The sequence below is a fragment of the Nyctereutes procyonoides genome, unplaced genomic scaffold (genome assembly GCF_905146905.1).
Source record: "Nyctereutes procyonoides isolate TBG_1078 unplaced genomic scaffold, NYPRO_anot_genome, whole genome shotgun sequence".
NCBI lineage: Eukaryota > Metazoa > Chordata > Mammalia > Carnivora > Canidae > Nyctereutes > Nyctereutes procyonoides.
Window position 1 is genome coordinate 48099618 of NW_026575052.1, and position 27898 is coordinate 48127515.

Below are 27898 nucleotides of genomic sequence, written 5' to 3' on the forward strand. Positions count from 1 at the left end.
TGATTTCATCCTTTCCCTCAAGGAAGAATTGTATCAGAATGTTCAATTTTGCAAATCTGTGTGAATATCAGTTCACAGAGTACAGGGTAGTATGTAATGCAAGCCGGTTTGTTCAAATAAGTGTGTAGATGACATGGGGCTTCCTGCATCTAGTGTATGTGAAAATGCCTGGTTCTTTAGGGAGGACTGTGTTGTTCATCATTCCCTGACATTTCTAACCAGTAAGTGTTACCTGAAAAAAGTCTAACATAATGATTAACCTCATCATTTATTAGATAATCATTTATTTATCAGCAGAGATTTATTTCACAATCTACCATATGGATAACATTCAAAAATGTTACATAGACAGAAACTAGAAGAGCAGTTTCTAGGACTGAGATCCAAGCGGAATCCTGGTTCTGATCCCACTTCCCCCTCCTCGAGCCTAGGGGACCTCATCTCCTTCCACATCCCTGCCAAAGGCAGTTTGAAATGCCACCGTCCAACACACACAGAAATTTCACTTGCTGGGGCAGAACTGCAGCTTGGCCTCTCCAGTCCTCTCTGAGATCTCCTCTGGGAGCCCACGGGGCTCGAGCCAGCACGCAGCCAGGTCTAGTAGGTTGCTGCTGTAGTCAACTCCTGGCATACCTAGTGCCATCTGTCTCTTGTCCTTTCCCCGACTCATCAAGACAGAGTTCCACCCGTGCAGGAGCCCTGCGTGCTCCCCCTGTGCAGCCGGGACATCTGTTTTGAGTTGAGAGTCAGTGGCCGGTCAAGCACTTGCACGACGCAGCTGGATTTGCTGATGTAAACAAAGGAGCTTGCATGTGAGTTTTCTGACCCTGAGAAGGCCCCACCGGACTAGCCCCTCAGGCCTCCATCAGGATTTTAACCTCGTCTGAGGGGACAAGGAAAATGAACTTGAGTTTACTTAATGAGCTACAGCCAAGAGAGAAGCAAAGCACTGGGGCCCTCTCTTTCCTTCCCTGTCTCCATGTAGCCCTGTTCTCTCATCAGGCCATTCCTCATCCTGTCCTAAGGCCACATCACTGCCCAGCAACCCCGTGGTGCCCTGGGGAGCCCAGGGGCAGCGACCCCTCTGCTAACAGCGGATGCTTCCCTTCACTCCCCGCCCCCAGTTCAGAGCTCCCTTCCACCCTTGCTGTTTTGCTTTGTGTTTCCAAGCTTCATTAGATTTGATCTTTACTTACAAAAGCAAACAATTCATACATAAATTTATGTTTTAGCAGTTAATAAGCTCTGGCCCCACCATCTTTCTACTTTCTACCTCCATGAAATTAATGCGGTCCTCTTCACACATGCCATTTGCCAACAGAAAGCTAAATGATAATTCAGATCAAAAGACCTCCTCACTCTGGGAGTTAATTTCTTAAGAGCTCAGTTTTTTCATCTATGAAAAAGAGAGTAGCAGTATATACTAAGGTGCCGCTCTATGAAATAATGAGACAATATCTAGGAAGCACTTCATAAGACAGCATAAACAAATTCGACTTTATAGTTATACACTTCTTATTTTTTTTAATTTCCTAACATGCTATTATTCTGATCACTCTGACTTTTACAACTACCTTCTGCAGCAACTGGTGCCGGTTATGTATTTCTAGTAGTGATACCAAATTTCCATGATATAAATTCCAGTTTGAACACTAATTCACTTTTAAAAATACTAATTAAATGATAATTAAAGACACATTCTAGCTGCATCTATCTAGATTAATCAGGACAAAACATTCTATATATTTGGAAAATATATATTTCTTTCTTCCCACTGGAAGGAAGAAGTGACCAAGGAAATAAGAAACCCCAACCAACCCCTTAACCAACCCACCAACCAAGGGGGCAGCAGAAATCTCAGAGCGAATGTGGAAATCTGTGGCATCGCGCTGAAAGTAGCATACGAGATTGTTTTCAATGGATTTCGACCAGCACCAGGACTGAAACAGCCAATATTAGCCACTTAGTCCTCACGGCCCTCCTTCTTTCTGTGTCCCCCACAACTCGCTTTTCTTATCCTGCCGTCCTCACCAGAATACCTCTCACCTAGAACCATCTGGGTGTGGGTCTCCCTCAAGAGTTCTATGTTCCAAATTACCATTCCTTTCCCCTAAATCAAGGCTCTTTTTAAAACAGGCATATTTTCAAAATACTAGCCAGAAATCTTAGTTCCCCAATTTAGTAAATGTCAGCACATATTCACTGAGCACTTACTAAGTGCAAGATAAGAGTGTGTCCATGGGGGAAGGGAGTACCTAAGATCCAATCCCTGTCCCCAAGGAGCCGAAAAGTCACTCAGGAGGCCAACCAGAGGATGCAAATAACTATAATTGCTGGGTGGAATATAGCGACTGCCACAAACCGCTCCAGCCAACACGCTGCAGGAGGAAACAATGAGTTTGGTTAAGGATCAGGACAGGTGCAGGACGGAGGCAGCACTGGCCCTCAGAGAAGCATCTGTCCTTGGAAGAGATTATATTAACTCTTGTGGCCCACCAATTGGTGAGTTATTTTGAGTCCTTTGCCTATTCTGGGCTAACAATTGGAACGAAGTTTAGATCCTGACTTTTCTTCCCTGAAATGTGCCAGCTCCCTGCTCCTGAGGATCACGCAGTCTCCTCTAGCCAGTGAGGCACACTTGGGCACACGGGGCTCTGCACACATCCCTGACCCCACCCACTGAACTCCTGCTCATCCTCAAAGGTCACAGCTCAGTGTGACCCTCAGAGACACCCCTACTACCCTCCACCTGCTGGTGCACTTCCCCCTCTCCAGCCACAGGTATCTGATTTCAATGGAGGGATAGAGGAATTGGCATTGTTTCAGATTGTCTTAGTCAGCTGTTCACTCTTTAAAAATGCAAGTATCTCCCCCTACAGGAATAAAAAGAGACAATGAAAGCAAGGACTTGGCTTTTCTGTTGCCTCTGTGTCCTTGGTGCCTGATAAATCATAGAATTTAATAAGTATTTGTTGAATGAATTAATGAATAATAACAGATTGACTCATCTCTTCCCTGGTTTTTTTCATCTCTCTCTGAGCTGTCAGTTTTTGTGGGGAGAGAGCAATGGTTTTAGAAAATATGTAGCATTAACGTCATATTGATGTAATGAATCAAAGATACTCATACTTGGGGCCGCCTGACTGGCTCCATCTGTATAGCATGTAACTCTTGATCTCAGAGTCGTGAGTTTGAGCACTACGTTGGGAGCAGAGATTACTTAAAAAGAAAATTTTTAGGGGATCCCTGGGTGGCTCAGCGGTTTGGCGCCTGCCTTTGGCCCAGGGTGCGATCCTGGAGTCCCGGGATCGAGTCCCACGTCGGGCTCCTGGCATGGAGCCTGTTTCTTCCTCTGCCTGTCTCTCTCTCTCTCTCTATGTCTGTCATAAATGAATAAATAAAAAAATCTTTAAAAAAAAAAAAGAAGAAGTCCGGTGCTTTAAAAATAAATAAATAAAATAAAATCTTTAAAAACATACATTCATCTTGGGATTCAGTATGGCAATTGACAATTAGCACAGTTTCTCACGCTTTGGTTCATGAGGGGTTTTTCTGCACAGCACAGGTCTTTTTAGCAAAACAATAAATATGCTGTGCCATACAATACAGCTCGTCATCCCCTTCCTGCCCTCATTCCTTTCAGCAAATATTCATTAAGCACATATTACGTACCATGACTGTGCAAGACATTGCAGATAAAAAGCTGAGCACCACAGGCAATGACTATCTCCTAATGGAGCAAAGTTGAAAGAGAGAAAGAGTTTGGGAAACAGTGCCAGTGAAGGACAGAGGGATAAGGGGCAACCCCTGGAGGGCTGGGCTTAGTCCTGGGCTGGTGGTAAAAGAAGGCTTATTTGAGTAACATTTGAAGGAAAAGTAGGAATGCGTTTGGGGTGGGAGGCAATGTTGGCAAAGGGTTTTCCAAGCTGAGGGAAAAGCAAGTTCAAAGGCCTGGAGGTGAGAGCAAGCTTGGCACATTTATAAGATGGACGTTCACTCTGGTTAGATGTGACTGAAGGGGCCGATGCCAGGGAACATGGGCCTTTTTATTCAACACCAAGACCAAGAGAGAGTGGAGGCAGTGCGGGTCACTGGTTTTGCCTCAGGAAATGACTGGAATGTAAGCTCCATGGGGTAAGGACACTGCCAAGCTTTGTTTGCCATCTGAGAACAGGGTCGGGAACAGTCGATTCTTAACAACCATTTGCTTTGTGAATGAATGAAGCGCCCTAAGATGACCTCAGCCATCCCCTGTGGTGTCACCAGGCCCCAGGGCATCCTAAGACCAGCAGGCATCTTGAGAGCTGGCTGGTCTGCTCCTTCTCTTCCAGGCTGTCTCACCTGCCCTTAAAACTCCCAGAGTGACACTATCTTGTACATTTTATAAAGCATAGTAGCATGACTCGGAAATTCAGTTCTTTGAGGTCATACACATGCCACAGAGGGACAGACGATCTGTCCAGTCATTTGGTGAGTCACAGCAGGATGGAGAGGAGCAGGGACAACAGTCCTCAATGCTCAGACAGGCAGGTCAGGCAGCAAGGGCACTCTGGCTCCCCAGCATTATTTGTCATCTGTTAAGATGTCACGGTGCCTCATTTCTAAATCTGCTATTGAAGATCAATGAGACCCACTGTCTCAAAGCAGCCATTTCATGCAGAAATTATATTTTGTGGTATAGTTGGCAGTGAGGAATTTAAAATCCAAGTTAATCTCCTCTCTCAGTACCATGCACTGGCTGAATGCTGCTGTCTCTCTCAAAGGAGGCTCCTGCGTCTGTGATCCAGCGTATCCTGGCTGGGAAGCTGGGAAGAATGGACACCACAGGTGGCCTCTGCCCACATCTATCACCTATCTGAGGTCCCATTGCCTCTCACTCGGGCTACTGCACCTGTTCCCTACTTCTGCCTCTCCTCCCCTACTTCTTTACTATGCAGCCAGAGTGACATTTTTAAAAAGCTAATTTGATTATGTCATACCCCAGCCTGCACCACTCAATGGTTTCCCACAGTCCTCCAGAGAAAAGTTTCCAGGGCTCTGCATGGCCTGACCCTACCATCTCTAGTCACAGCCATCTCTCCTCATCCACAGTGGACTATTTTCTCCCTAAATGAAATGTGTTCTTCCTGGACTCAGGACCTTAGCACATGCTCTTCCTGCTACCTTCTTTTTCCTATTCACTAGGAATATAAACTCCACTTCTTCTAGAAAGTCTTCCCATCTCTCAGGCTCTGTACCCAGTATCTAACCCTCATGGGTCCCTGGATGTCACTGCAATATCCAGTTCACTGGGAATCCCTTTTTATAGTGGGTCTTCCCCTACTAGAATGTGAACTTCATGAGGTCCTCACTGCATCTGCCTTGTTCCCCACTATATTCCCCCTGTCTGGCACATAGTGGAAGCTCATCAAATGAGTAAAGGAGGACTCTAATCTTTGAACTCTTGGGAACGACCTGACCAATTAAAGTAGGAGGCAGAGAGAAACTGAAATGTAACAGAACCTCATAACAATCCTAAGCTAAATGACGTTCCTCACTCTGGAGGCCTGATTTGGTCTCATCATGGGCTTTGGCTTGTATATTGTGACTAGGCCTCAGTTAATTCTTTAGAACTGGTTTCTGGTTCCTTTTGGAGAAATAGGGCCCGTGTCACCATGGTCAAGTAAACCAGAGCTCTGCAACAATCCAAATCAAGTCAAGATGCATTGGAGTGTCTGCCGGTGGCCTGGGCCTCTTGCTGCACAGACTAGAAGCCCTCCCATCCCAGTCTTACACAGCAGAACAGGCCTAGATGGACCGGGAGCCTTCACCCATTTTGTCTTACCTTCCGTTTTATTCTCTTCCTCCCCAGCAAGGACATACAATAATTGAGTAAAGGAAATATGAGTAATGGAAAGAAAGAGAAAAAAATAAACATATCAAAATGGGCAGTGTCCCTCGGGCCACTGCTTTTAAAGAAAACAAGGAGAGTAGATTTGGAGATATTTCAGTGACTTTGCTAAAAAGGAGAAAAATAATCAAGCTGGCCTTTCCCTTTCAAGGCTGAATTCCTTCTCTCTCTCTCTCTCTCTCTCTCTTTCTCTCTCTCTCTCTCCATGTAGAAAGGATTTCCCAGACCAGAGGCTGTCACTCTGGCATGCATCAGAATCCCTTAGGGAGATGTGTTGAGCTTGCAGATGCCAGCCCAGACTCAGGCTCAGTGAGTCTGGCCCAGTGAATGAAAACCCCTGGGTGGCTTAGTGGGTTGAACGTTTGCCTTTGGCTCATGTCGTGATCCCGTGATCCCCGGGGCCTGGGATCAAGTCCTATATGGGCCTCCCCCCAGGGAGCCTGCTTTTCCCTCTGCCTGTGTCTCTGCTTCTCTCTCTCTGTGACTATCATGGATAAATAAAGAAAATCTGAATGAAAGCCAGCCAGCCAGCCAGCCAGCCAGCCAGCAAGCAAGCAAACAAACCCCTGAGGGAGGGGCCCTGACGTCGTCCCCCGGCAGGAAGGGCCCTCTCTGAGGACCAAGGCTCAGGAGGTAAAGGCAGAGTTACGCCCTGTGCCTACCGACATCGGGACTGCTCAGGGAAGAACCTCAGAGGTGCTCCTGGGCTCCCCTGGGTCAGGTACTGAAAAGCTTGCTCAAGGTAAATGGGAAAGGCCTAAGAAAAATCTAAAGAATTTGGGCAAAATATACAGCTTTATGCAACACCGAGCAACCCACCTGTGGACCTCACGAGTCGCCGCGAGGGGGACGCTAAGTCCTCGAACCAAAGCGGCCGCCTCCCTCCTCTAGGGAAGGGCGGAGCCGAGCGGCCCTTCCAGCGCGTCCCCGCCGACCCGGACCGACCCAGGGCAGGGCCCGCAGGAGGCTGCGCGCGAGCAGGAGGCGGCGGCCCGGGTGAGCGTGAGCCCCCAGACACGCCCGCAGCGTTGGCAGGCTGCGCGCCGCGCTAGTCACTCCCCACGCTTTTATCAGTTTGATCTCTACAACTGCGCTGTGAGCAGGGCTGTTCACGTGAGGACACGCATTCAGGGAACAGCAGCAACTTGCCCGCAGTCAGTCTATCTATAAAGAGGTGACTCAGAGATCATCTCCATCATTCTGAATCCCGGTGGTTTCCTAACTGGCTGCCTCTTATTTTAAATACAAGGACAGACGCCACCTGGAATGCTCCAGGAGCAAGAACTCGCAGCTGCCTGCCGCGTGTATTTGGCCGGACCAAGCCTCACCTCAGGTTCTTAGCTCAGTGCTTATTCACAGCCTTCAATACTGCACTCTGTGGCAGGCACAAAAGCCCCAGATTTAGTGAGTGGGAGGGGAGGTCCCCCTTGCAAGAATTTACTATAAAGGGACGCCTGGATGGCTTAGTTGGTTAGGCATCGGCCTTCAGCTCAGATCATAATCCCGGGGTCCTTGGGATAGAGCCCCACGTTGGGCTCCCTGCTCAGTGGGGAGCCTGCTTCTCCCTCTCCCTCTGCTGCTCCCCCTGTTTGTGTGTGCTCTTGTGTGCTCTCTCGCTCTCTCTTTCAAATAAATAAATAAAATATTTTTTAAAAAAGGAAGTTACTGTACATTTACAAATTTATAGTGGATTAAAGAGACAGACATAAAATACCTACAGGTAATTTTACTAGAGGTCTGGGAATTGCTAGATTAAACAGTCATGGGTGCCTGGAGATTTATGGAGGAAGTGAGCTTTGAACAGTGGTCAGGGCTGGTGAGTGAGAGCTGAGAGGTAAGGGTGGTGCAACAGAGGAGAAAAGCAGCTGAAGCATCAGTCAACTCCAAGCTCCCTGTCACCCTTGCTACCCTGGGGACTTCTACCTGCCTCAGACCTAGCCCAATGGACTCTGGCAAGCACCCAAGCCCATGTTGGAAGAGCCACACTTGGGTTGGGTCTTGTGTCCAGAAACCCCTGGAGTGAAATCCCAAGATGGGTGCTCTGAATCCTAGGAGCAATGTTAGGCAAAAGGAGCGAGGTTCCCATTTTATGAGGTGACTTTGAAACCAAAATCAGCAGGTCTGAAACTTTCAAATAGATTTCTCCTCTACCTTCAAAAGCAGATGTATACATCAAAAAAGAAGCACGCATAAGCCAAGGAATAAAAATGTAACTTAAACCCATTAATGGGTGGAAACTTTCTGAATATTTTGAGTAAAAAACCTAGCAAAATTCATGTGCTTTCCCCAGCAATTCCACTTCCATAAATCCTCCCCGGGGAAGTAAGAGTGTGGGGTGCAAAGATGACTACAGTAGTTTTGTTCATAAGAGTGACAGACAGTACACAACTCAAGCGTCCAACGAGAGATTAGCTGACAGAGTTTTGTAGGTCCACATAATGGAATCCTATCATCCTATGCAGCCATTACAAATGGAGGTGTAGATTTATGTTTATAAACGAGGAAAAAAAATCCTAATGTATTTAGGTGGTCATAAATAAGCAGATTATAAAACTATATATGTATGTAATTTTACAAAGTGGAATCATGATTCTACTTTCTTCAGACCAAGCCTGAATCAATTTAACAGAACTGAAGTCATACGGCATAAATTCTCTGATCACAGTGTAATTAGGTATCAAAAACCATAACATAACTAGGAAAACTGCAAATATTTTCAATTAAACAACATACTTTGAAATAATCCATCAAAAGAAAAAAAATCCAAGGAGAATTTATAGAAGGATTTAAAGAACAGTATACTAAATATAGCCTATGAAATTTTGGGGAGGCAGCTAAAACAATTATTAAAGGGAAACTTTTACCTCTAGCTGCTCATATCTAAGAAAAATTTTTTAAGGCCTGATATTAATGGCTCAAGATTCTGCAGGAAAATAAATAAATAAAAGGGCAAAGTAAAGTAAAAGCCCAAATCAGAAAAATGCCGAATAAAGGTAGTGACAAAATAGAAATCAGGCAAACAATGAAGAAATCTAAGAAAACAGAAAGTTGTTTTCAAAAACACCTCAGATATTCCTATATATAATAAGGCCCTTTGCCAAAGGCTTCAATCTCTATGAATAGACATGTTAACAGAAGTTATCTTGGCTGATAGGATCAGGGATAATTTTTAAAGACTTCTTATTGCTGGTTATCTATATTTTTTTTTCTATCTCTCTTTTGCATTTAAGGGTTCCTAAGGGGACTGACATCCAAGGCTCATTTGCTGAAAAGCAACAGACCCTAACTATTAACCCTCTGTTTCCCAAAGTAGGGGCATGTGTCCCTGTTGATACAGAATTCTGAGTGGTGCAAAGATATCTTTCGATCACACTGCAAAAAGTAAGGGAGACCCCCTGGATGTTTCCTTCAATCATTTTGATTGTATTCAAGGAGACAGCCTTTGTTTGGTACAATTATGTTTTCCATTGCTTTTCTCTCTTTGCAAGTGAAAAATCTGCAGGGGCAGGGAACGGCCCCCAAGCGGAAGTCAATCACAGCTGCCCTTTCACTGTATTTGAGGACTGCCTTCTGTTCATGGGATGCTTTTGCATTTAACACTTGAGAGATAAAGCTTCCTTTATTTTTTTTAAAGACTTATTTATTTATTCATGAGATACACAGAGAGAGAGGCAGAGACACAGGCAGAGGGAGAAGCGGGTTCCCCACAGGGAGCCCTATGTAGGACTTGATCCCAGGACCCTGGGATCACCACCTGACCCGAAGGCAGACACTCAACCACTGAGCCACCCAGGTGTCTCTAAAGCTTCCTTTAAATAGGAAATTAAATTTAAGTAAAACCATAGGTCAGTAATTTAAATAAAATTCACAAATAAGGAATTTGGGAAGGGGATAATGATCAAAATGATGAAGGTGGCACACCTGTACTGCAGTCCCAGGAAAGTGGGGTTAAGCTCCAGTGAGAATGAAACTGCCCCTGAGGGCAGATCAACCAAGCACTGGAATGTCCCCATAGATCTTGCAGGCCTCGATTCCTATCTAGCCTGTCAGGGTACTATAAAGCAGCAGCATGGAAATAATAAATGTGCAATTTGCTCAGGTGATGACCCAGGCAGTAGGGAGACCATTTCAGAACAGGATTCTAAGTCCAGATAAATCCTGCTAGGAGGATGATTGAAGTGGGAGGTTTCTAAGAGCAGATAACATTTCTTTGCAATGTTTGCCTAAAGGAAAGAGGCCCTTCCACAGGAAGAAGGTCAAGTCCGATCTATTTTTATAAAAACATTTCAAGTGGTTTAGTGAACTTTATTTCCTGTGGTTCCCAGGAATCCTGCAGCAGGCTCCCAGGAGGGATGTTGGTGATAGGGAGCAGAGACTTGATGAGTGACAATCAATAATTATCTCTATATTTGCTTCACTTTTTCCAATAAAAATAATCTAAGGGGAAAACACTTGCTCTAGAAGAGCAAAGTTCACAACAAACAAATAGCAGAAAGGGATAGGAAAGTCCTTTTGTCTGCAGCAGTGTCCTGAGGTCAGGATTTTGCAAGCTGAAGATTGATTTATTCATTCAGTCCCTTTTATTCAACAAATAATTGAGCAATCCCTCCTTGCCAGGCACTGTTTATGGGCTAGGGAGAAGATGGTAAATAGACATGGCTTCTGCCCTCCGGGAGCTTACGGTCTACTAGGGGAGGAAGACATCAGGCCCATGAACACATGGATAGATATATACTTAATAATGGGAAGCATTGGGAAGGAAAGAACAGGAGGCACAAAAGAGACTAGTGGGGATGGGGATGGGGGCAGAACCTAGGTTGGGAGGTCAGGGAAGACCTTTGAGGAAGTGGCTTCAGCTGCCATCTGCAGAGTGAGTAGGAGCCAGCCAGGGGAAGGTGCTAGAAAGTGAACAATTTGCATGAAGGCTGCCACGTGGAAGAGACCACACTGACTCAAGAATCCAAGAGAAGACGGGAATGGAGGAGTGACTGGAACATAGTGGGCAAAGGGAGAGAGTGGTAAGAGGTCAGGGGCCAGGTCACCCAGGATCTTGCAGACCGTGGTAAGGATTCAGACTTTATTTTATGGAAATGAAAAGCCACAGAAGGTTATAAGCAATGAGGTTGATGTAGGTTTTCAAAGATCCTTCTGTGTATAAAAATGGTGGAAGGAGCCATCGACTAAAGAGGAGGCTATTTCAGAAGTTAAGACAGTAGACTGGGCTGCGGGTTGACAGTAGGTACTAAGTACACAAATTTGATACCCTTTGGACACCTGGGTGGCTCATTGGTTGAGCGTCTGCCTTCAGCTCAGGTCGTGAGCCCCGATCAGGAATGGAGTTCCACATCAGGTTCCTGACAGGGAGACTGCTTCTCCCTCTGCCTATGTCTCTGCCTCTTTCTAGGTGTCTCTCATGAATAAATAAAGTCTTAAAAAAAAAAAGACAGGATCAGCAACAGTGCTGTGCCAAGCCACATATGGAGTCCAAGGCCAAAGGAAAATGCCTGTAATATTGATCCTGTCTGTATTTAAAATTTTCATATTTTGTTCACTTCCTCACTCTTGTTCTGGCTAGCTGACCTTCCCCACCTGTAAACCAAGAGGCCACCATGTCATCACTTTCTGCTCTTAAAATAGATACTATGCAAAGAAAACTACCGACAAAAATCATCACAAGCTCCCTGGTGGTACAAATGCTTTTCTTTTTCCTGATTCTGGAGACTGTTTAGACAGAAAGTGCATTATAGTTGCTCCATTAATATTTCTGAAAATGTTAATGGCTAACATCTATCAGGCTCTTCATATGTCAGGAACTTTGCCAGAAACTGGTAAATACAATGATCTCATTTTACCCTCACAGCAATCCTGTGAGGTAGGTTTAGTATTATCCCTGTCTTACACATATACTTGACTAGTACTTAGTGAACACAGGAAGAAAGAAAGGATGTAGAGATCGAAGGGTAAATGAGAGAACAGAAAGTGAACAGGCCTCCTACTATTCCTTAGAAGTCCTATCTGGGTAACCAGTGATTTCAACTCCCTTAGCAAACACTATTCTCTGACAAGCATTAATTACCCCACTTAAATGGACCTGTATGAAAAGGAAACTATACATAAATATTACCTTTTTCCATAGGGATTATTTTTGGTAAGTTAGGTGTTTTAAACCGAACAGGTTTCCTAAGATCATATTTCTTGAACTCACTCATTCCCAAGTATTTACCGAGCAATCACTGTGCATCAGGGACACATCTCGGTGCTGTCCTATGTGAGCAAATCAAACCCAAATATGGGTCCTCATGAGGCGTATAATCCACTGTGTGTGTGTGTCTGTGTGTGCATGCGCACATGTGTGTATTGGAAGGTGTGTTGGATAAGACAGTCAATAACTAGTAAGCAAACACATACATAACATCATAATTTATCAGGATGCATGAGTGATTCAGTGGTTGAGTGTCTGCCTTTGGCTCAGGTTGTGATCCTGGGGTCCTGGGATCGAGTCCCATATCAGGCTCCCTGTGGGAAGCCTGCTTCTCCCTCTGCCTATGTCTCTGTTTCTCTCTCTGTCTGTCACGAATAAATAAATAAATACATAAATAAATAAACTTTTTAAAAATCATAAATTATCATAGGCATTATAGAAGTATAGACAGAGAAGTGAGGAGAGCTCTCCTAGCTAGAGTGGGCCCAACACAATTAGACTCAGGGAGGCAGATGTTCTGCTTCACATAATACTTAGGCTGCTAAAAATGCCGTGTGAAGAATATTTGCACATCAAATCAATCAAACTCCCACTACGGAGTGCGAAACTTTACAACCTAATGACTTACTCCTGTCAATGACAGTTTGGAAAAGCAACACCATTTATTCTTTTCTGCACAAACACATTCATCGAAAAGGTCTTCCCACCACTAGAGGGTCAAGAATACGATACTAGAAAACACTGGAAAATGCTACACCTTCTGTCTGCCCCACCTTCATAGGCCCATCTCAATGTCTAGATTTATGGAATTCCGGGGGAGCCCCTTGAACCCGACAACACCAAGAAGGAGCCAAGGAATGCAGAACCTTTGAAAGCCAGCAGAAATTATATGCGAAAGATGGCAGCCCGGTGAAGTAAGAAGTCCCTCTGATGTTACTTCTTGCCTCCTGTTGCCTAATCTACTTTCAAAGGCCAGTAATGTAGAAATTCTCCATTTCTCAAACAACCCCACCCAACGTAGTAGCACTTTAATCTCTAAAGCATGAGAGAGGAGTCGTGGACAGTACAGGGTATATAAATGGCTTTGAAAGGTCAGTCAGAAAAAAGAAATAACAAGGAGAGAAACCATGAGGAGCTGAAGGAATGAAAGCAAACCATGCTTTGAACTACCTGCCAACTTGAACGCAAACTCCCCCTGAGAGGCCACAGTTGCCAAATGAGCAAACTGTCAAGGTGACTGGTACCCACCAATGCTTGCAATGCACACTGCACGCCTTCCTGGAGATGCCAGACACCAGGGGAAGATTTATCTCACAGTTTACCTTCTTGCATATAAGATTTCAACACACTTCCAAGCTCTTTCATCCTTTATCAAACACCAGTCCTTGCCTGGGGGCTTTGGAGATATTCTCCTTCCTTCATCTCTTCCCATAACCACCCCCCCCCCCCCCGCCCAGGTTCCTGTCAACAGCTGGGTTGTGTATAGGCCTGTGTTGGAATGCCAGCGATACGGTCACAGGACCACGAGAGCCACTGGGCACGCTGAAACAGGGCAAAGTGTGCAAAGGGGAGAGAATGGTCCCTTTTGGACTTTTTGTGTGGGATCAAAGAGAACTGGCAAGTGAAAGGGACCTCTAAAAATAGCTAAGTCCTTAAAAAGAAATCATGCAAAAGGAAACAAGGTTTATACTGTCCCAATGTAGACCCTGTGAAAACTAAGCCCTGGCAGGCTGGTGCTGGGACGGCCTAATATTTTTCTTCCTGCCCTTTGTCTGAGATACCCACTGGGTCCCTCTGCAAATCCTGGGCCCTGCTCCCCTACCTGCTTCCTCTGCATAGTGCTAGAAGCCTCTGCAGGAATGTAGCTCTCCTGGGGCACAGCCAGGGCCTCCATGGCCCACTTTCAAGATCCAGAATAGACTCTGACATATTAAACGAGTTCCATGGGGTTTACATTCCTCCTTTGTATCCAAGCACCTTAAACACAAAATCTTATGCCAGGATTGCTAACCATTCTTCCAGAGATGCCTGGATATCATCTGTCTGGCAGAAATGTGAGTTTTGTCCTTTTTCCTCTTCAGTGCTTTGAATGAGCATGGGACCCTTGGCAGTAAGGCTGCTGGACAGAGGGGCTGACATAATACACTGACGTCTTGGGGCTCAGGGTTTTGCTCTTGGCTAAGCCACAGATTTGCTTTGATAAGCTGTTCGGCCTCTCTGTGTCACACCTCTCTTGGCCAGAGCAAAAGAGAAAGGGTTCATCTATCCCACATAACAGGATGAACAAAAAATACAAAATGATTATAAAGTACTTTGTGTAGCATCTACACAACAGGCATCCAGAGATGTTGCTTATTCGTATAAAATGCTTTGTGAAATGTGAATAACCAATGCATTAAACCATCGGCTCTTATTAACAACCATAACAACACCTTCTATTTCCTAGGCACTAATTACATGTGAGGCCTCCCTTGCTCTGTTCCTTCCTCATGGCCCCAGGATGAGAGCAGTATGCTTAACAGCGTTGTTTTACAGATGAGGCAGCTGAGGATCAGAAAGGTTAATGACTTGCCCAGTCATGCAATCAGTGAATGACATAGCAGAAACCAAAACCCAGGTCTATGAGAATTTCCCTTTTTCCTGGCCTTTCCCAGCCCAGTCTGAAGTAGGACCATCCACTGAGTTCCCCCAGTGGACTCTGGCCTCACCCTAGCCCTTTGAAAGGAATGGCAATTGATTCTGCTGTGACAAAGGGTCAGGAGGGATTTGACTGTCCCTGGGTCATCTTGGGGAAGCATCACAGTGACAATCAGAAAAGTGCTGGTGGGAGTATTTATAGCTGAGAAAGGGGGACTGTTCTGTGTCAAGGGAGGAACTTGCAAAAGACTTCATTCAACAGACACAAGTATCTGTCGATGGAGCTACATGAGTTATAGGGGCAGGGAGGTGGTGGGGGGAGTAAAGAGAAGAGAGAAGCTAAGGATCATTCATCCAAAGGGCCTTTTGTCTTTTTCTCGTATTTCCATGGCAGTTAAAATTATGGACTCTGCAGTCAGAAAACCCTACGTTCAGATCTCGGCTCTAACATTGATTTATCTGTGTGACCTTAGACAAACTGTTTAAACTCTCCAAGCCTTGGTGTCCTTAGCTGCAGACTGGGGATTAAAAGGCAATGCCTTGAGTTCAGTTCAGGGCAGCCCCCCTGCTTAGTATTAAACTCTGGGACATGACCAGGCAGGCTAGGGTAGATGATTACATGGAGAATATTACTCTATTCATTTATCTCCCAGCCTACAAAAAGAGAGAAAGAAAAAAAGAAAGACAGAAAGAAGGAAGGAGAAAAGGAGGGAGGGACAGAGGGAGGGAGGAAAGGGAAAAGCAATGCCAACCTTAAAGAACTTCTCTGAGGATTAATTAAAATACTGTATGTAAAACACTTAGGACAGTACCTGGTACATAGTAAATGTTTAAGAAAAAGTCTTGTAATATTTTATTATTGATGGACTTATCTGATTATTTATGAGTATGTCCAGAACAGCCTATTGGGAAACATATGGTCGGGCAAGCCCTCAGCATTTCCAAAGAGATAACACATATTTCAAAAGACTGAGCTTGGAAAGCCAAATTTTGTAGGTCATGAGGGAAGAACAAGAAACACCTAGCAAGCAGACCATCTTCCTATGAGTTGGGAGGTCTGCTATCTCTGAGAAAAGAATGTCCTTGAGGGCTGGTTCTGGAGATTGTAACTTGCACAACATTTTCAAAAGAGTTTTGGAGGCACATCCACAAGGGAAGGCTAGAGGACAGGCCGAGGGCTGCCAAAGCCCCTGCAGAATCACTTTGCATTTGGCTGGAAGCCCAGGGCTCTAAAGCATCAGTCTGTAGAAAAGATACTTCCACGTAAGATGTGTGTGGGTCCTCAGCATGGCCGAGAGCCTGCAGGATGCTCTGGACTGGGGTACACCATTAATATTCAAACAGACCTGGGGCTTGCTCTCTATGACGCTGCGCCATGGAGGGCTCTGTTTTTCCTCTTGGAGGATGTTTTCTCTAAGCATTAGAATAATTCCTGACCTCCAACTGAATAATGCTCTAGGGGGGTCAGCCTTTGGGGGATGGATAAGCCCCACTGCAGAGAATTAAAGCTCCCGAACGCAGGGAACAAGTAATGGATACTGCAGGAGGTCCCTGGGAATGTATGTGTCTCTGCTTCTGTGTCCTACTCCTCATGAAGGAGTGTGGGGTCTAAGAATGGGACGGAGCTGCTGGGTGATACAGCTGGACTGGATTCCCAGGCCCCCACTTCTTGCCAGCTACATGTGGTCCAAGCATCCTATGCCCCTCTTACTGGAAGCTCAGCTGTATTGATCTAGTATAGCAAGATTATAACCTCCTTAAAGACAGATGCTGTGATTTCTACTGCAGGCCCGGAAGCCCTTATCTGAAAAGGTTGAGGGCTAGATCTCTCTGAGGGATTTTAGAAAGGTTGTTTGGTACATATGTTGTATATTATGGGGCAACTTCACTGGGGTCTGGGCAGTCTCCCATAATCAAACACACTGGTGATTCTGCACCAGATTACACAAATATTACACAAAGGGTGACAAATAAGGACTTTAAATTGTCTCAGGATGGTTTGGGTCAGGTTTTGCCACAACTTGAGTTATAAAAGAATGTCTAGTTCTCAGAGTTTTTTGCATTTCAGAATGTGGAGTAGGGATTTCAGGTCTTTCCCCCCCCCCCTATTTCTGTTTCTTTCTCTTTATTTTCTTTTTTAAATTTCCAGAACAGTCTGCCTGTGGCAGGTGCTGAGTAGAAGTGGTTGGAGTCTCGAGGATGATACCTTCATCTCCCTCAAATAATATTTGATCCTGGAAGCCAAGGGATGGTTTATTTTCAGTGACCTGCGGATTCTTGAGGATTAGAAGGATTCTAAATGAGAGAACAGGAGAGAAAGACATTGAACCCACAGGCTCTCTGTCATCCTGGAAAGTCACACACAAACCCATGGAATACACTGAGAATGGTCACGAGTACATGATATTCCGTGCTCAAGGAAATGAGAGGAGGGCATCACAGCACATCAGTGGCAAGGGCAAGCCTTAACCAATCACTTAGAAAATTATATTTTTTCAGGGATCCCTGGGTGGCGCAGCGGTTTGGTGCCTGCCTTTGGCCCAGGGCGTGATCCTGGAGACCCGGGATCGAATCCCACATCAGGCTCCCGGTGCATGGAACCTGCTTCTCCCTCTGCCTGTGTCTCTGCCTCTCTCTCTCTCTCTCTCTCTGTGACTATCATAAATAAATAAAAAAAAAGAAAATTATATTTTTTCAAATATTGCTAAAGTATTAGTAAATGTTAAAATCAAGTTTGTTCAATCCTAAATCAATAGCACATGTGGTTGGCAAAATGAAACAAGATACACAGAGAACAATAATCAAGCTAACATCTGTGAACACTCTTTAAAACACAAGTTTTAGCAGTTTATCTTATTTTATTTTTTTAATGTTTTATTTATTTATTTATTTATTTTATTTATTTATTTATGATAGTCACACACAGAGAGAGAGGCAGAGACATAGGCAGAGGGAGAAGCAGGCTCCATGCACTGGGAGCCCGACATGGGACTCGATCACGGGTCTCCAGGATAGCGCCCTGGGCCAAAGGCAGGTGCTAAACCACTGCGCCACCCAAGGATCCCGGGCTTAGAAGTTTATATGAGTGATCACTGAACACAGCAATTCTGTGCAGTAGCTAATGGGGCCCCATCCTGCAGATGGGGAAACTGAGGCTCTGTGAGACTGAGTACTTTGCTTGTGAGTGTCCAGCCAGGACTAAATTGGACTCTAGTAGTATGTTGGTAAATCAGCTGTCAGAGAGAAGGAAGGAAGGAAGGAAGGAAGGAAGGAAGGAAGGAAGGAAGGAAGGAAGGGAGGGAGGGAGGAAGAAGAGAGAAAACAAAAGAAAAAAGAAATGAGAGAAAACAGCCCAGATTTATACTATTTTCTAATTTCTGTGGTGTAAACACTCCCATACAAGGGTTGATTTCAAGCTCACTAATGGTTTACTAACCAGCTTCCAGAATTCCTGAGTATTTAAAAATTGGCTTTTACAAATCTGTAGGAAGCATCTCCTGCACACACGGTCGAGTCCACCCCACGGCCACATCCACAATTTGCTGCCAACTTTGGAAGATGAGATTTCAGCTCATGGAACAAAACAGGCCTGAGAGCAGCACACCAACATGCTAGCCCCACCAGTCAGCCCAGCTTGCATTCCTACCCCAGACCTGGTACAGATCACTGAAGGTGGAGAAAGGGAGAAAAGACAGAAGAACACTCTGAGTCCTTTTCTTCAAGCAAACTTCCTTCACTGGAGGGTATGACATGGGTTCCTGCCAACCTGGCACTTCTTGGCAGAAATAATAAAACCTTGGATTCTTTTTTAAACCCCACAAACTTTTGTCTCAGTGAGATAAATAGGTCAAACTTGAGACTAAAAGATCTGACCCTTTTTTGAGATCCTTAAATCCTCAAATATGGCCTTCGAAGAAGTAATAAAGTCTCTTCTACAAGTTGGGGAAAATGTCTGGGTCTGCTTTCAACCAAGGGTAGGATATTCCAGCCTAATTTGCACTCATATAAAAATACATTTAGGCTCTTGGTTTAGCCTCTCTGTTAATACCAGCAGGATCCCACCTTCTAATTAGGTCTTCTGATAACATGTTTCCACTAGAGGCTCCTAAGGAGGGATTGGCCTGGCATTCAATCAACAAATACGTGGAGAACGAAATTACATGCAGGCATGTGCTAAATGCAGGGCCTAGAAAAAAAGGCATAGCTTTTATTCCAGAGCTTCAGAGACTAGTGAAAGAGACAATCAGGTAACCTTAGTTAAATTATATTCCTTCCCTTGTTCGACAAATATTTATCAAGGGCCCATTAGATACCAGGCATTTTGCCAGGTACTGGGGATACCATGGTGAGCAAGACAGATTGGTTTGTACTCTTGTGGAGTTGGCGGTCCAGTCATAAAAGGAGACGTTAATTAAATAATCACAAGAATGAATGTGTGATTAAAAAATGAAGTGAGAGCTCTGAGGAAATGTTAAATGGTCCTACGAGAACTGGAGGCAACTGACACAGTTAAAGAAAGTCAGCAAAGCCTTCCATGAAGGCTTTGAACTAAAACGTCGGAGTTAACCAGGCAAGTGGGGGAGAGGGAAAGGGAGGAACAGTGCTCTAGAGAGAGGGAGCAGTGCAGGCAAAGATCCTAGGGTGAACAGGAGTGCGGTGGTTTCAGGGGAATGGAAGGCCAGTTTGGGGAAAAAGCATGGTGGGTGGTAAGGCAGGGGAGGAAGCCAAGGCTGGTCCTCAGAGCACTATAGGCCCTATTAAGGACTTAGAACTTTTATTTTAGGGATGTCTGGGTGGCTCAGCGGTTGAGCGCTGCCTTTGGCTCACGTCGTGATCCTGGGGTCCTGGGATCAAGTCCCACATTGGGCTCCTTACAGGGAGCCTGCTTTTCCCTCTGACTATGTCTCTGTCTGTGTCTCTCATGAATAAATAAATAAAATCCTTTTTTTTAAAAGAACATTTGCTTTAAAGCAAATGGTTAGTTTTATTTCTTTTTTGTCATTGAAATATAGATGACGTACAACATTATATTAGTTCTAGGGGTGCGATATAGTGACTCAACACTTATACACATTATGAAATGGTAGAGATAAGGCCTTAGTCTGCACCCAAGCACCGGGAAGACACTGAATGGTCAGTGGGAAATACTTGTGGCAATTACAGCCAGGGCTTTCATAGGGTAAATGAAGAGCTACTGTAAGAACATACAGGGAGCTAACATTGGTGTATGTGGTGTGGAGGAAGAGGAGGGAGGCTAGGGCTGGGGGATGCACTTTTATCGGCTTTCTGGAGGAGGAAATATATTAGATGAATTTTTGAAGGATGAGTATGACCTAGCCAGGCCACGGTGGAAGGTGGAGGAAGAGAGAGAGCAAGAAAAACTTCTGAGTGAGTGTGAGGGTGTGGGGGTGATTGCAAGAAGAACAAGCCAATAAGAAACAAGGCAACAGAGTTAGGCAGGGACCCAATGATGAATGCCTCACGGGTCATGATGGAGTCTGGGTTTTATCCTCATGGCAGCAGAAAACCCACTGACACAGACAAAGATTCTCATCAGGAGAATGATGATCAGACACATGCCTCGGGAAGGCCCCTAGCAGCAGAGTCCAAAGTGGGTTGGAAGGTTGCAATGCTGTAGAAGACAGACCCCGTCTGCCTGCCTTAGCAGCCCAGGTGAGACAAGGTGTTGCATCTGTAGGGAGCAACCACAGTGTAGATGGAGAAGAGAGGATGATTTTAAGAGACATTAAAAAGGTACAGTTGAGTAGGCTTTGTCACCAGGGGATGAGTAGGAGTGACTTCTTCTCTACCCACAGAACATTCTGAACAGAATGGATTCTTCTACTTAAAGAGCAGGGTTCCCTTGGGTGCTCACTCAAATAAGCTTGTGAATTGTGCATTTCAATCTACACCCTTATTAATATTTTCTGTGTGTTTGCTTTAACATTTGTGACAGAAAGGTACTCAAGTCTCCCACCAAACCATGGTGGATTTGCCAAGCTTTCTTCACATTTTTGTTAATTTTTGTTTCATATGTTCTGAGGCTATGTCATTAAGTATAAATAAGTTTAAAGTTTTTATATCTTTCTGTTGAATTATTCCACTTATCATTACGCAGTGATCTCTTTTTACTGTAGATCATTCTTTTTGCCCTAGACCTAATTTCTCTGATATTAACATAGCCACATCAATTTTTACTTCTTATTAACACTGGAATCTATTTTTCATCTTTTTGCTTTTAACCTTTCTGTGTCCTTATGTTTTAAATATGTCTCTTGTAATCAGAGTGTAGGTAGAATTTTTAAAAATCCAGTAGCTAGTACATTTAGCCCATTTACATTTTATCATGATTATAAATATATTTGGATTTATTTCTGCCACCTAATTTTGAGCACTATTTTAAATTTTCTATTCTTTTTCTGGATTCCTTTGGATAAGTAGTTTTTTGTTTTGTTTTGTTTTGTTTTAACCTTGTTTCCCTTATCCCTAACAGTTGCTGGTTGAAATCACTGCATTCTATTTCCTTTCTTTCAGTAGTTACTCTTAACATTTATATGCATTTAACTCAACAGAATCTAAGGTTAATTACTATCTCTAAGAGTTAATGCTTTTGGATGATGCCATTGATAGAAACTTACAGCCTATTTGGAACCAAAGGTAAGAGCTATTATACATACACTTAGTTGGAGGACATATACCCAATAATCAGCTTTGTCAGATGCCTATACATCTACTTCTGGTGGCATTATACATTTTGTAAAATATTCTCTTTCATGGGTATCCTGCATTACTAAAGCAGTGACAGGAGTTTAAAAAAATACATCAGTGTTTGCTTTTCCTTAATTCTTAGAACCTAACATTTTTCCTGCTCGCTTGACTACCAGGACCAAACTGAGCACAAACGTCTCCTAAATAGTGGACTTCATAAATGTCACTTCAACAACTGTCCATAAGCTGAGAACTGAGTCTGAAATGGTGACCCGGCTTCTCTCTTACATAACCATACCTTATCTTTACCTCCTTCACCCTCCCTGCTATGTTTGTGGCCTAAGTGATGGGGAAGGAGCTAAACTAATTTCTCCCAAACATGAGAGGGAATGAAAAACTCTATCTGCATATCAACTGGAAAATTATTTCAAATCTAGCATTCAATGGCCATTGACCTAGACCACACCAGGCTTCAACTAGTTCAAGATAACCAGTTATTCATATCTCCTATAGGTCGGGTCACATTTTTGTACTTTCCAAGTGTTACAAATACTTTGCCTATTAACCCTTCAGACAACTCTGTGAGGGTAGACAGGATGGGGATGATTGGAGGAAACATCTCAGAAGGAGTGAATGACTTGCCTAGGTTCCCAGAGTCAACTTGTGCATAGCTGGGGCTGCATGGTATTGCTCACTATCTCAGATTGAAAAGTGACTGTTGTGTTGCAGGGCAAGACTGTATATTTATCATCCTGTTCATGTGTCAGAGTTCAAGTTCTTTTGAGCAGCTACAGATGACAAAATATGCCAGCCTTAGCACAGATATTCCAAAAAGCTTCATGTTGCCCTCACTTTGGTGTCACTGAGAAGTCAAAAAATCTTCTGCCTTTCCCTAAATATCACCAGTGCCCCAAATCTCAAAAGGCTGGACTCAGCACACAGTGATGACATAAAGTCTACTGGGCTTGATATTTTCCAGCTCCCAACAAGTATACACAGATAACCTCCACCCCTGACAGCCAACAAAAAAATCATAACAAGAAGCAGAATTATAAATTTCTATTACACTTAATGCCTGATTTCATGTAGTTAATGGATTCATCTATTAGAGCAATTTGTGAAAATCCCCAAGGGCCCAGAAAGCTGTTGCTTAATGGTTCCTTACTCTTATCTTTTAACAAATACTGAATAGGCAAGGAACTTAGGACTATCTACTGCTTAGAATATAGGTAAGTGTAAATAAAGCCAAAAACATAAGGGCTTTTTGTGCCTCTGGGGTTTCCTTCAGCAACAAAAAGGGATTTTATTTTCTGTATGTTTCAGCTGATTCATAAATCCCACTGCCACAGCCTATCAGCTTCATGTTGACTCAGGCTGATTTTCAGGAGTCACTATGTTCTCCCTCAACTTTCCAGCTTTTCACCCTGTGAACTGCAGGATGATGGGAGCAATTGAAGTCAGTGTGCCCCTCATCATTGTCCCTCTTATTGGGGGGAACAGGCAGAGAACAGAGTCGTAGCTTTATAACTGCAGGGTGTATGTGATGGGGAGGAGAGGGACACCTGAGGACCTGCTGGCCTCTGGCCAAGGTTGTTCAGCTGGGGAGATCTCCGTAATAATGAAGCCCAGGCTGCATGGCTTATACATTGGCTTATACATACATGAGAATGTGAGCATTAGGACATCCTTGGCCAGAGCTGCTGCCTCCAACCCCAGGAGCCTCAGGAGTATCTGTTTCCTCTTTGTATTAAGGGGACAGAAGCAACACTGCAAATGCATAGTGCCAAATCCATACCCAACACTTAGAAAACAACACAATGGAGAACCCTCACTGGTGCTGGATCTAGAAGGGAAGCCATCTTTGCCACCCACATGGTCAGGGGCACACGGAGACTTCCCCTTGAGGAAATCCATGGACAACAACAAACAGAATCCTGTCCACCAAAGGCTGACAATACAAACGATTATCTGAACAGTTAAATGGCAACCACCAGTCTCTAGTTATTATCTCCTGTACCAAATTAAGTATACAACTTAGCAAAGGTTTTTTTTTTTTTCCTTGGGGGGAAGAAAAACAAAAAATATTTATTATCTCTTAGCTGTACTTCAAGGCACGGGAATCTGATCACTGTTGCATGTTAATGGAGAGGTGATGGGTGAAGATGTCCAAGTTTGGAAGAATTAAACTGCTTTATATCAGAAGGGGATCCAGAAGTGAGTGGAGTGAGGAAGTAGAATGAGAGAAAGATTGAGAGGGTGGGTGAAAAAGGGCTGAGCAAAAAGGGAGAAAGAGAAACCATGAGAGGGAGAGGTGGGCCCACAGACATAGAGACTTGTGGATTAATGAGAAGGTTTGGAAGAGTGTGGATTTGGGAAATGTGCCCCACAAGTTAAAGTGTGGATGTAAAAAAAATTTTCAATCTGTTACTCTATTATCTGAAAAGAGCTGGACAGAGTTTCAACATATGTGAAGGGGATATTTGGGATGGCCTGACTCTAAATATTATTTATGTACCATATGCAAAATTCTCCTTGGGGGTCGTTGGAGAGACTGCAAAGCAAAGCTGAAACAAGGGACTGTGACTTGTCCCTGGGACTGTAGACTGAAGACATGGACACAGACATTAAAATGCCTGGAGCAAAAGAAACAAATAGAGGCTTCCAGCATGAACCCTACTGCCAAAGTCACTAGGACAAATTATTCAGATTGTTGCCTTGATTTATGATGGAAGTGTTTTCCATGAAAGCAGCTTTATGAGGCTGCCCCGGGGACAGTTAGGTGGATGAATTGATGGATGGATGGATGGATGGATGGATGATGGATGACAGATGGATGGACAGATGGAGGGATGTATGGACAGATGTATGAATCAATGGAGGGACGGATAGATGAATGGAGTGAGGGAGAGATGGATGGTTAGTACAGGGCATGCAGGAGGCTGGTGGGCCTGCTCTGAAGTTCACAGTGCTCCCTAAAGTCTGGTGATGTGGGGTCTCCTGGGGAATGAGGACTTACCTGGAGTCCTGCATCAAGGTTGACATGAGGACAAAAGTTGGTGGTGACAGCCAACATCTGGGTCACAGATTAATAACTTAATGAATAAAAAGCTCATGGGGGCAGATGTATGTGCCAGACAAGAGGTAAAAATCCCAATTGCAGCAATGATACTGCAGTTTCATTGAAGTCACTTCACTGAGGGCAAGTGATGGCTCTGTTTCAACACACTCCTTTTGAGGCTCAGCACCACCAAGTAAAAGCTGTTGACCTTGGACAGGCCATCAAATATCTATAAGCTTCTGTGTCATTTTAGAAAAAATGGAGATACTATGAATGTCTGCCTCAAAGAGTAGTAAAGAAGGTTACATGAGCTAACCTGTACCCAAAATATGTCAATGATGATGATCATTATTATTGTAAGGCCACTTGATGATCACTATGTACAGTCAGCACCTTACTCACTCTGGTAAGGAAGCTCCCACAGCAGTTTCCTAGCTCCTCTTCTCCTCTTCCTTGCGTAGCCCTGTAGTCACCAGTGCTTTGTTCTCCTAAGTGGTGGGACAAGAAGATGTTTTAGAATTCTAACATTCATTAATTTAGCATTTTAAAACTGAGCCTTGTGTCACTGATGCATTTTTACACTGATAATATAAATTTCTACAGAGTGTGTATACACAATATTAGAGGATCATAATGTATAATCTGGTGGCATCTGTGTCAGAATAACTATGTCTCTCTAGAAGATACGTAGGATGAAGATGGCCTCTGTACAAGGGACAGACCCACCTTCTCTGTGTGATATGAGGACGTAGGGGAAGCTGGGGAAGCATAACTGGTAGATGCTTCATAACGATCGGTCTCATAAAACCTCCTTTGGTAAAGTGTCTGCCCTTTAGATCCCCACATAACACGGGCCAAGTGCTTGTTCCCCACTCTGGTTCTGCTCCCACCAGCAAAGCCTTTACACATTAACCCGAGGCTGTCCCTATTGTGGGTGGTCTGAAAGACCTCCATCCCTTTTCCTAGGGGTCCCGAACACTCAGGTTTTCGGAGCTATCTGCATACATGGGGCCGGCAGTCCCCCAGCCAGAACTGTGGGAGGATGGAGAGCAAAACCTCAGTGCCGGCCTCTCGGCTTTTGTGGGTTTCAGCCAGTGCCCAGGTGTTATTTTAGTGCAACTTCAGTGTTTAATTTGAGGATATGTGTGGATCAGAAGGAGGGACCAAGACATTATTTTTTTTTCCCTTGCCCAAGTGATTAAATTTGAAATTCTAAAAAATGCACAGCCTGGACCAAAGCTGTGTCCAATTGGGAAGTGAGAAACGTCCTGAAAATCCCTCCCATGCCAGAGACCTTTCTTCCTTAACCGCTGCCCACCACCCAGGCCTGTTTCCTGTGGCCATCACCTGGGCAGTCTGTGGTTACTCCCCGACTCAGAACCCTGAGCGCTGAGGCTCTCCTTCCCTTCTTGAAAGGGTACGCGGCACCTTTGCCAGTGGGACATTCTACAAGGTTGTTTAATTTCTTCCAGCCTTGAAAGCACCATAACCAGCAGCTGCAGAGCCATGGCTGAAGGGGAAATCACAACCTTCACTGCCCTGACGGAGAAGTTTAATCTGCCTCCGGGGAATTACATGAAGCCCAAACTCCTCTACTGTAGCAACGGGGGCCACTTCCTGAGGATCCTTCCAGATGGCACAGTGGATGGGACAAGGGACAGGAGCGACCAGCACAGTAAGCACCCATCTCTCTTGTGGCCTCCTGCCTTCCTGCTGTCTTCCTTAGTCAAGGATGCAAGAAGGGAGGATGTGTACCTATGGGTACCCTTTTTCTGCATGACACACTCAGAGGCAGGGTGATATAAATGTGCACAGGGTCTAGGTTTGGATAATAACACACTGTAGGAGCTACAGTCTACCTAAAGGGGTCCTATTTCAAGGTTTTAAAAGGACTATCTGTTGACCTAACACAACTGCTTTGAGATGTGATATGGCCGCCAGCGTTCAACTGTTCTGGGTTTCTGTAACTATTGAAGAAAGGCCTGGCCCCCAAGGCTGGTGAGGGCCCCGCCTGCTCTCTGACAGGAAGAGCCACATGGGGCAGGGGCAGTGAACCCTACACAAAGACGTGGGCTCAGTTTCATGTTAACGGACTCTCCAGGTTATGTTTCCACTGGGCTTGATTTGTGAAATCCTAGTTCATAATCATAGTCTTACACATCATAAATTATGCAGCTTTCGCTTGGCCTATCATGCAGATGTGGTTGTGTTGACTGGGAGGGGTAAAGTCATTCTCCAGACCTTATAGAAGCGGGAGGGCGGGAGCAATGGGAGCCAAATGCTGACTATCTCTTCCAGGCTTTCCTGCCAGCTCAGCTCTCAGATGGTGTTGATAAATGGAGGTATGACTTTAGAGAAAAGAATCTTCTTGACTATCTAGGAACAAAAATCTCTTCCTTCTGCTTTAGTACTTCTCACAGTGGTGTGTACATTTGATATTAGGGGTCTGGGTCCTATCGTGACATTATCCCTGAGCACCACTGAAGCATTAGCTGTTATAGAGAAGCCAAAAGTCAGAACTCGTTCTTGCTTAAAGGGTTAGTGATCTAAGGGTAAAGCACACTGTGAATCAAAAGAAGAAATGCATATGGGAAACCAGGAGATAGATAATAATAGCAGAGATAGCAAGTGAAGTTCTATAGAACAGGCTTTAAATGGAATGCAAACTACTTACCTTGATGGTTTATATACCAAACAGTCTTAATTATTCGTGTAATATGCACCAAAGGTTGCAGACTGGAAGCATAAATGACCACCTCAGTGGTGCTCATTCTACTCTTAGATGCAAAGGTCATGGGGTGGAGAAGCCACCATTTATGGATTAGAAGGCATTGTCTCTTCCTTCCCACTCACCAGGCATACCCTTGAGAAACGGAGGAGGAAGGCTGATGTTGGGGCTTGCAGCTGCAGGGTTACGTTTTCAGGGGGTTTTGTTTTGATGGCTTATCTTCCAATCGGCCTAGAGAATGCCTTATACTTGATGATGAAAACTAGGTACCAGAATGAGGCAAAAAAGACTCCATTTAGTACATTAAACAAATATAACTAAGTAACATTTACTGCAAATAAATGGACTTAGATTGTAGTCCATTGCGTGAGGCAAGCTACACAATTCATGTAATCTGCCCCCACACCACAAGGCAAAGAAGCTTTAGTTCCTTTGGAATTTTAAATGTTTCTGATAAGTCTCACCCATTTTCTGAACCAATGGGAATGCTCTCTGATGCTCAGAATCTCAAGGGAAAGAACCATGATGATGCGTTCCTCAGGGTTAGACTGGCTTTTCTGAGAAATCTTGAATTCTGGGAAAACAAGACACTACAATTAGACTTCCAAGTACTGGAATTTCTGTACAAACGGCATGTGATTTCATTGTTGTCATCCCATCATTAACATTATCGAT

The 27898-nt window shown here is 44.3% G+C and overlaps 1 protein-coding gene, 1 long non-coding RNA gene and 1 other non-coding gene across 5 annotated transcripts in view; 2 read left to right on the top strand and 1 right to left on the bottom strand.

The window, feature by feature from the left end:
* The window catches only part of FGF1 (fibroblast growth factor 1), an 85109-nt gene that overhangs the window by 40953 nt on the left and 16258 nt on the right, over positions 1 to 27898 (top strand). For all 3 annotated transcript variants that reach the window (XM_055332785.1, XM_055332783.1, XM_055332784.1), the window contains exon 2: positions 25968 to 26170. In XM_055332785.1, the coding sequence (XP_055188760.1) occupies positions 26002 to 26170 (169 nt within the window). In that variant the 5' untranslated portion in view covers positions 25968 to 26001. The remainder of the gene's footprint in view (positions 1 to 25967; positions 26171 to 27898) is intronic.
* On the top strand, positions 15267 to 15391 carry LOC129514320 (small nucleolar RNA SNORA36 family). Its single transcript, XR_008665392.1, has one exon. It is a non-coding gene; the product is annotated as a small nucleolar RNA SNORA36 family (small nucleolar RNA).
* Positions 24910 to 27794, bottom strand: LOC129514196 (uncharacterized). The gene is made up of 3 exons (XR_008665358.1): positions 27688 to 27794; positions 27349 to 27485; positions 24910 to 24983 (listed from the first exon to the last, which is right to left on the bottom strand). It is a non-coding gene; the product is annotated as an uncharacterized LOC129514196 (long non-coding RNA).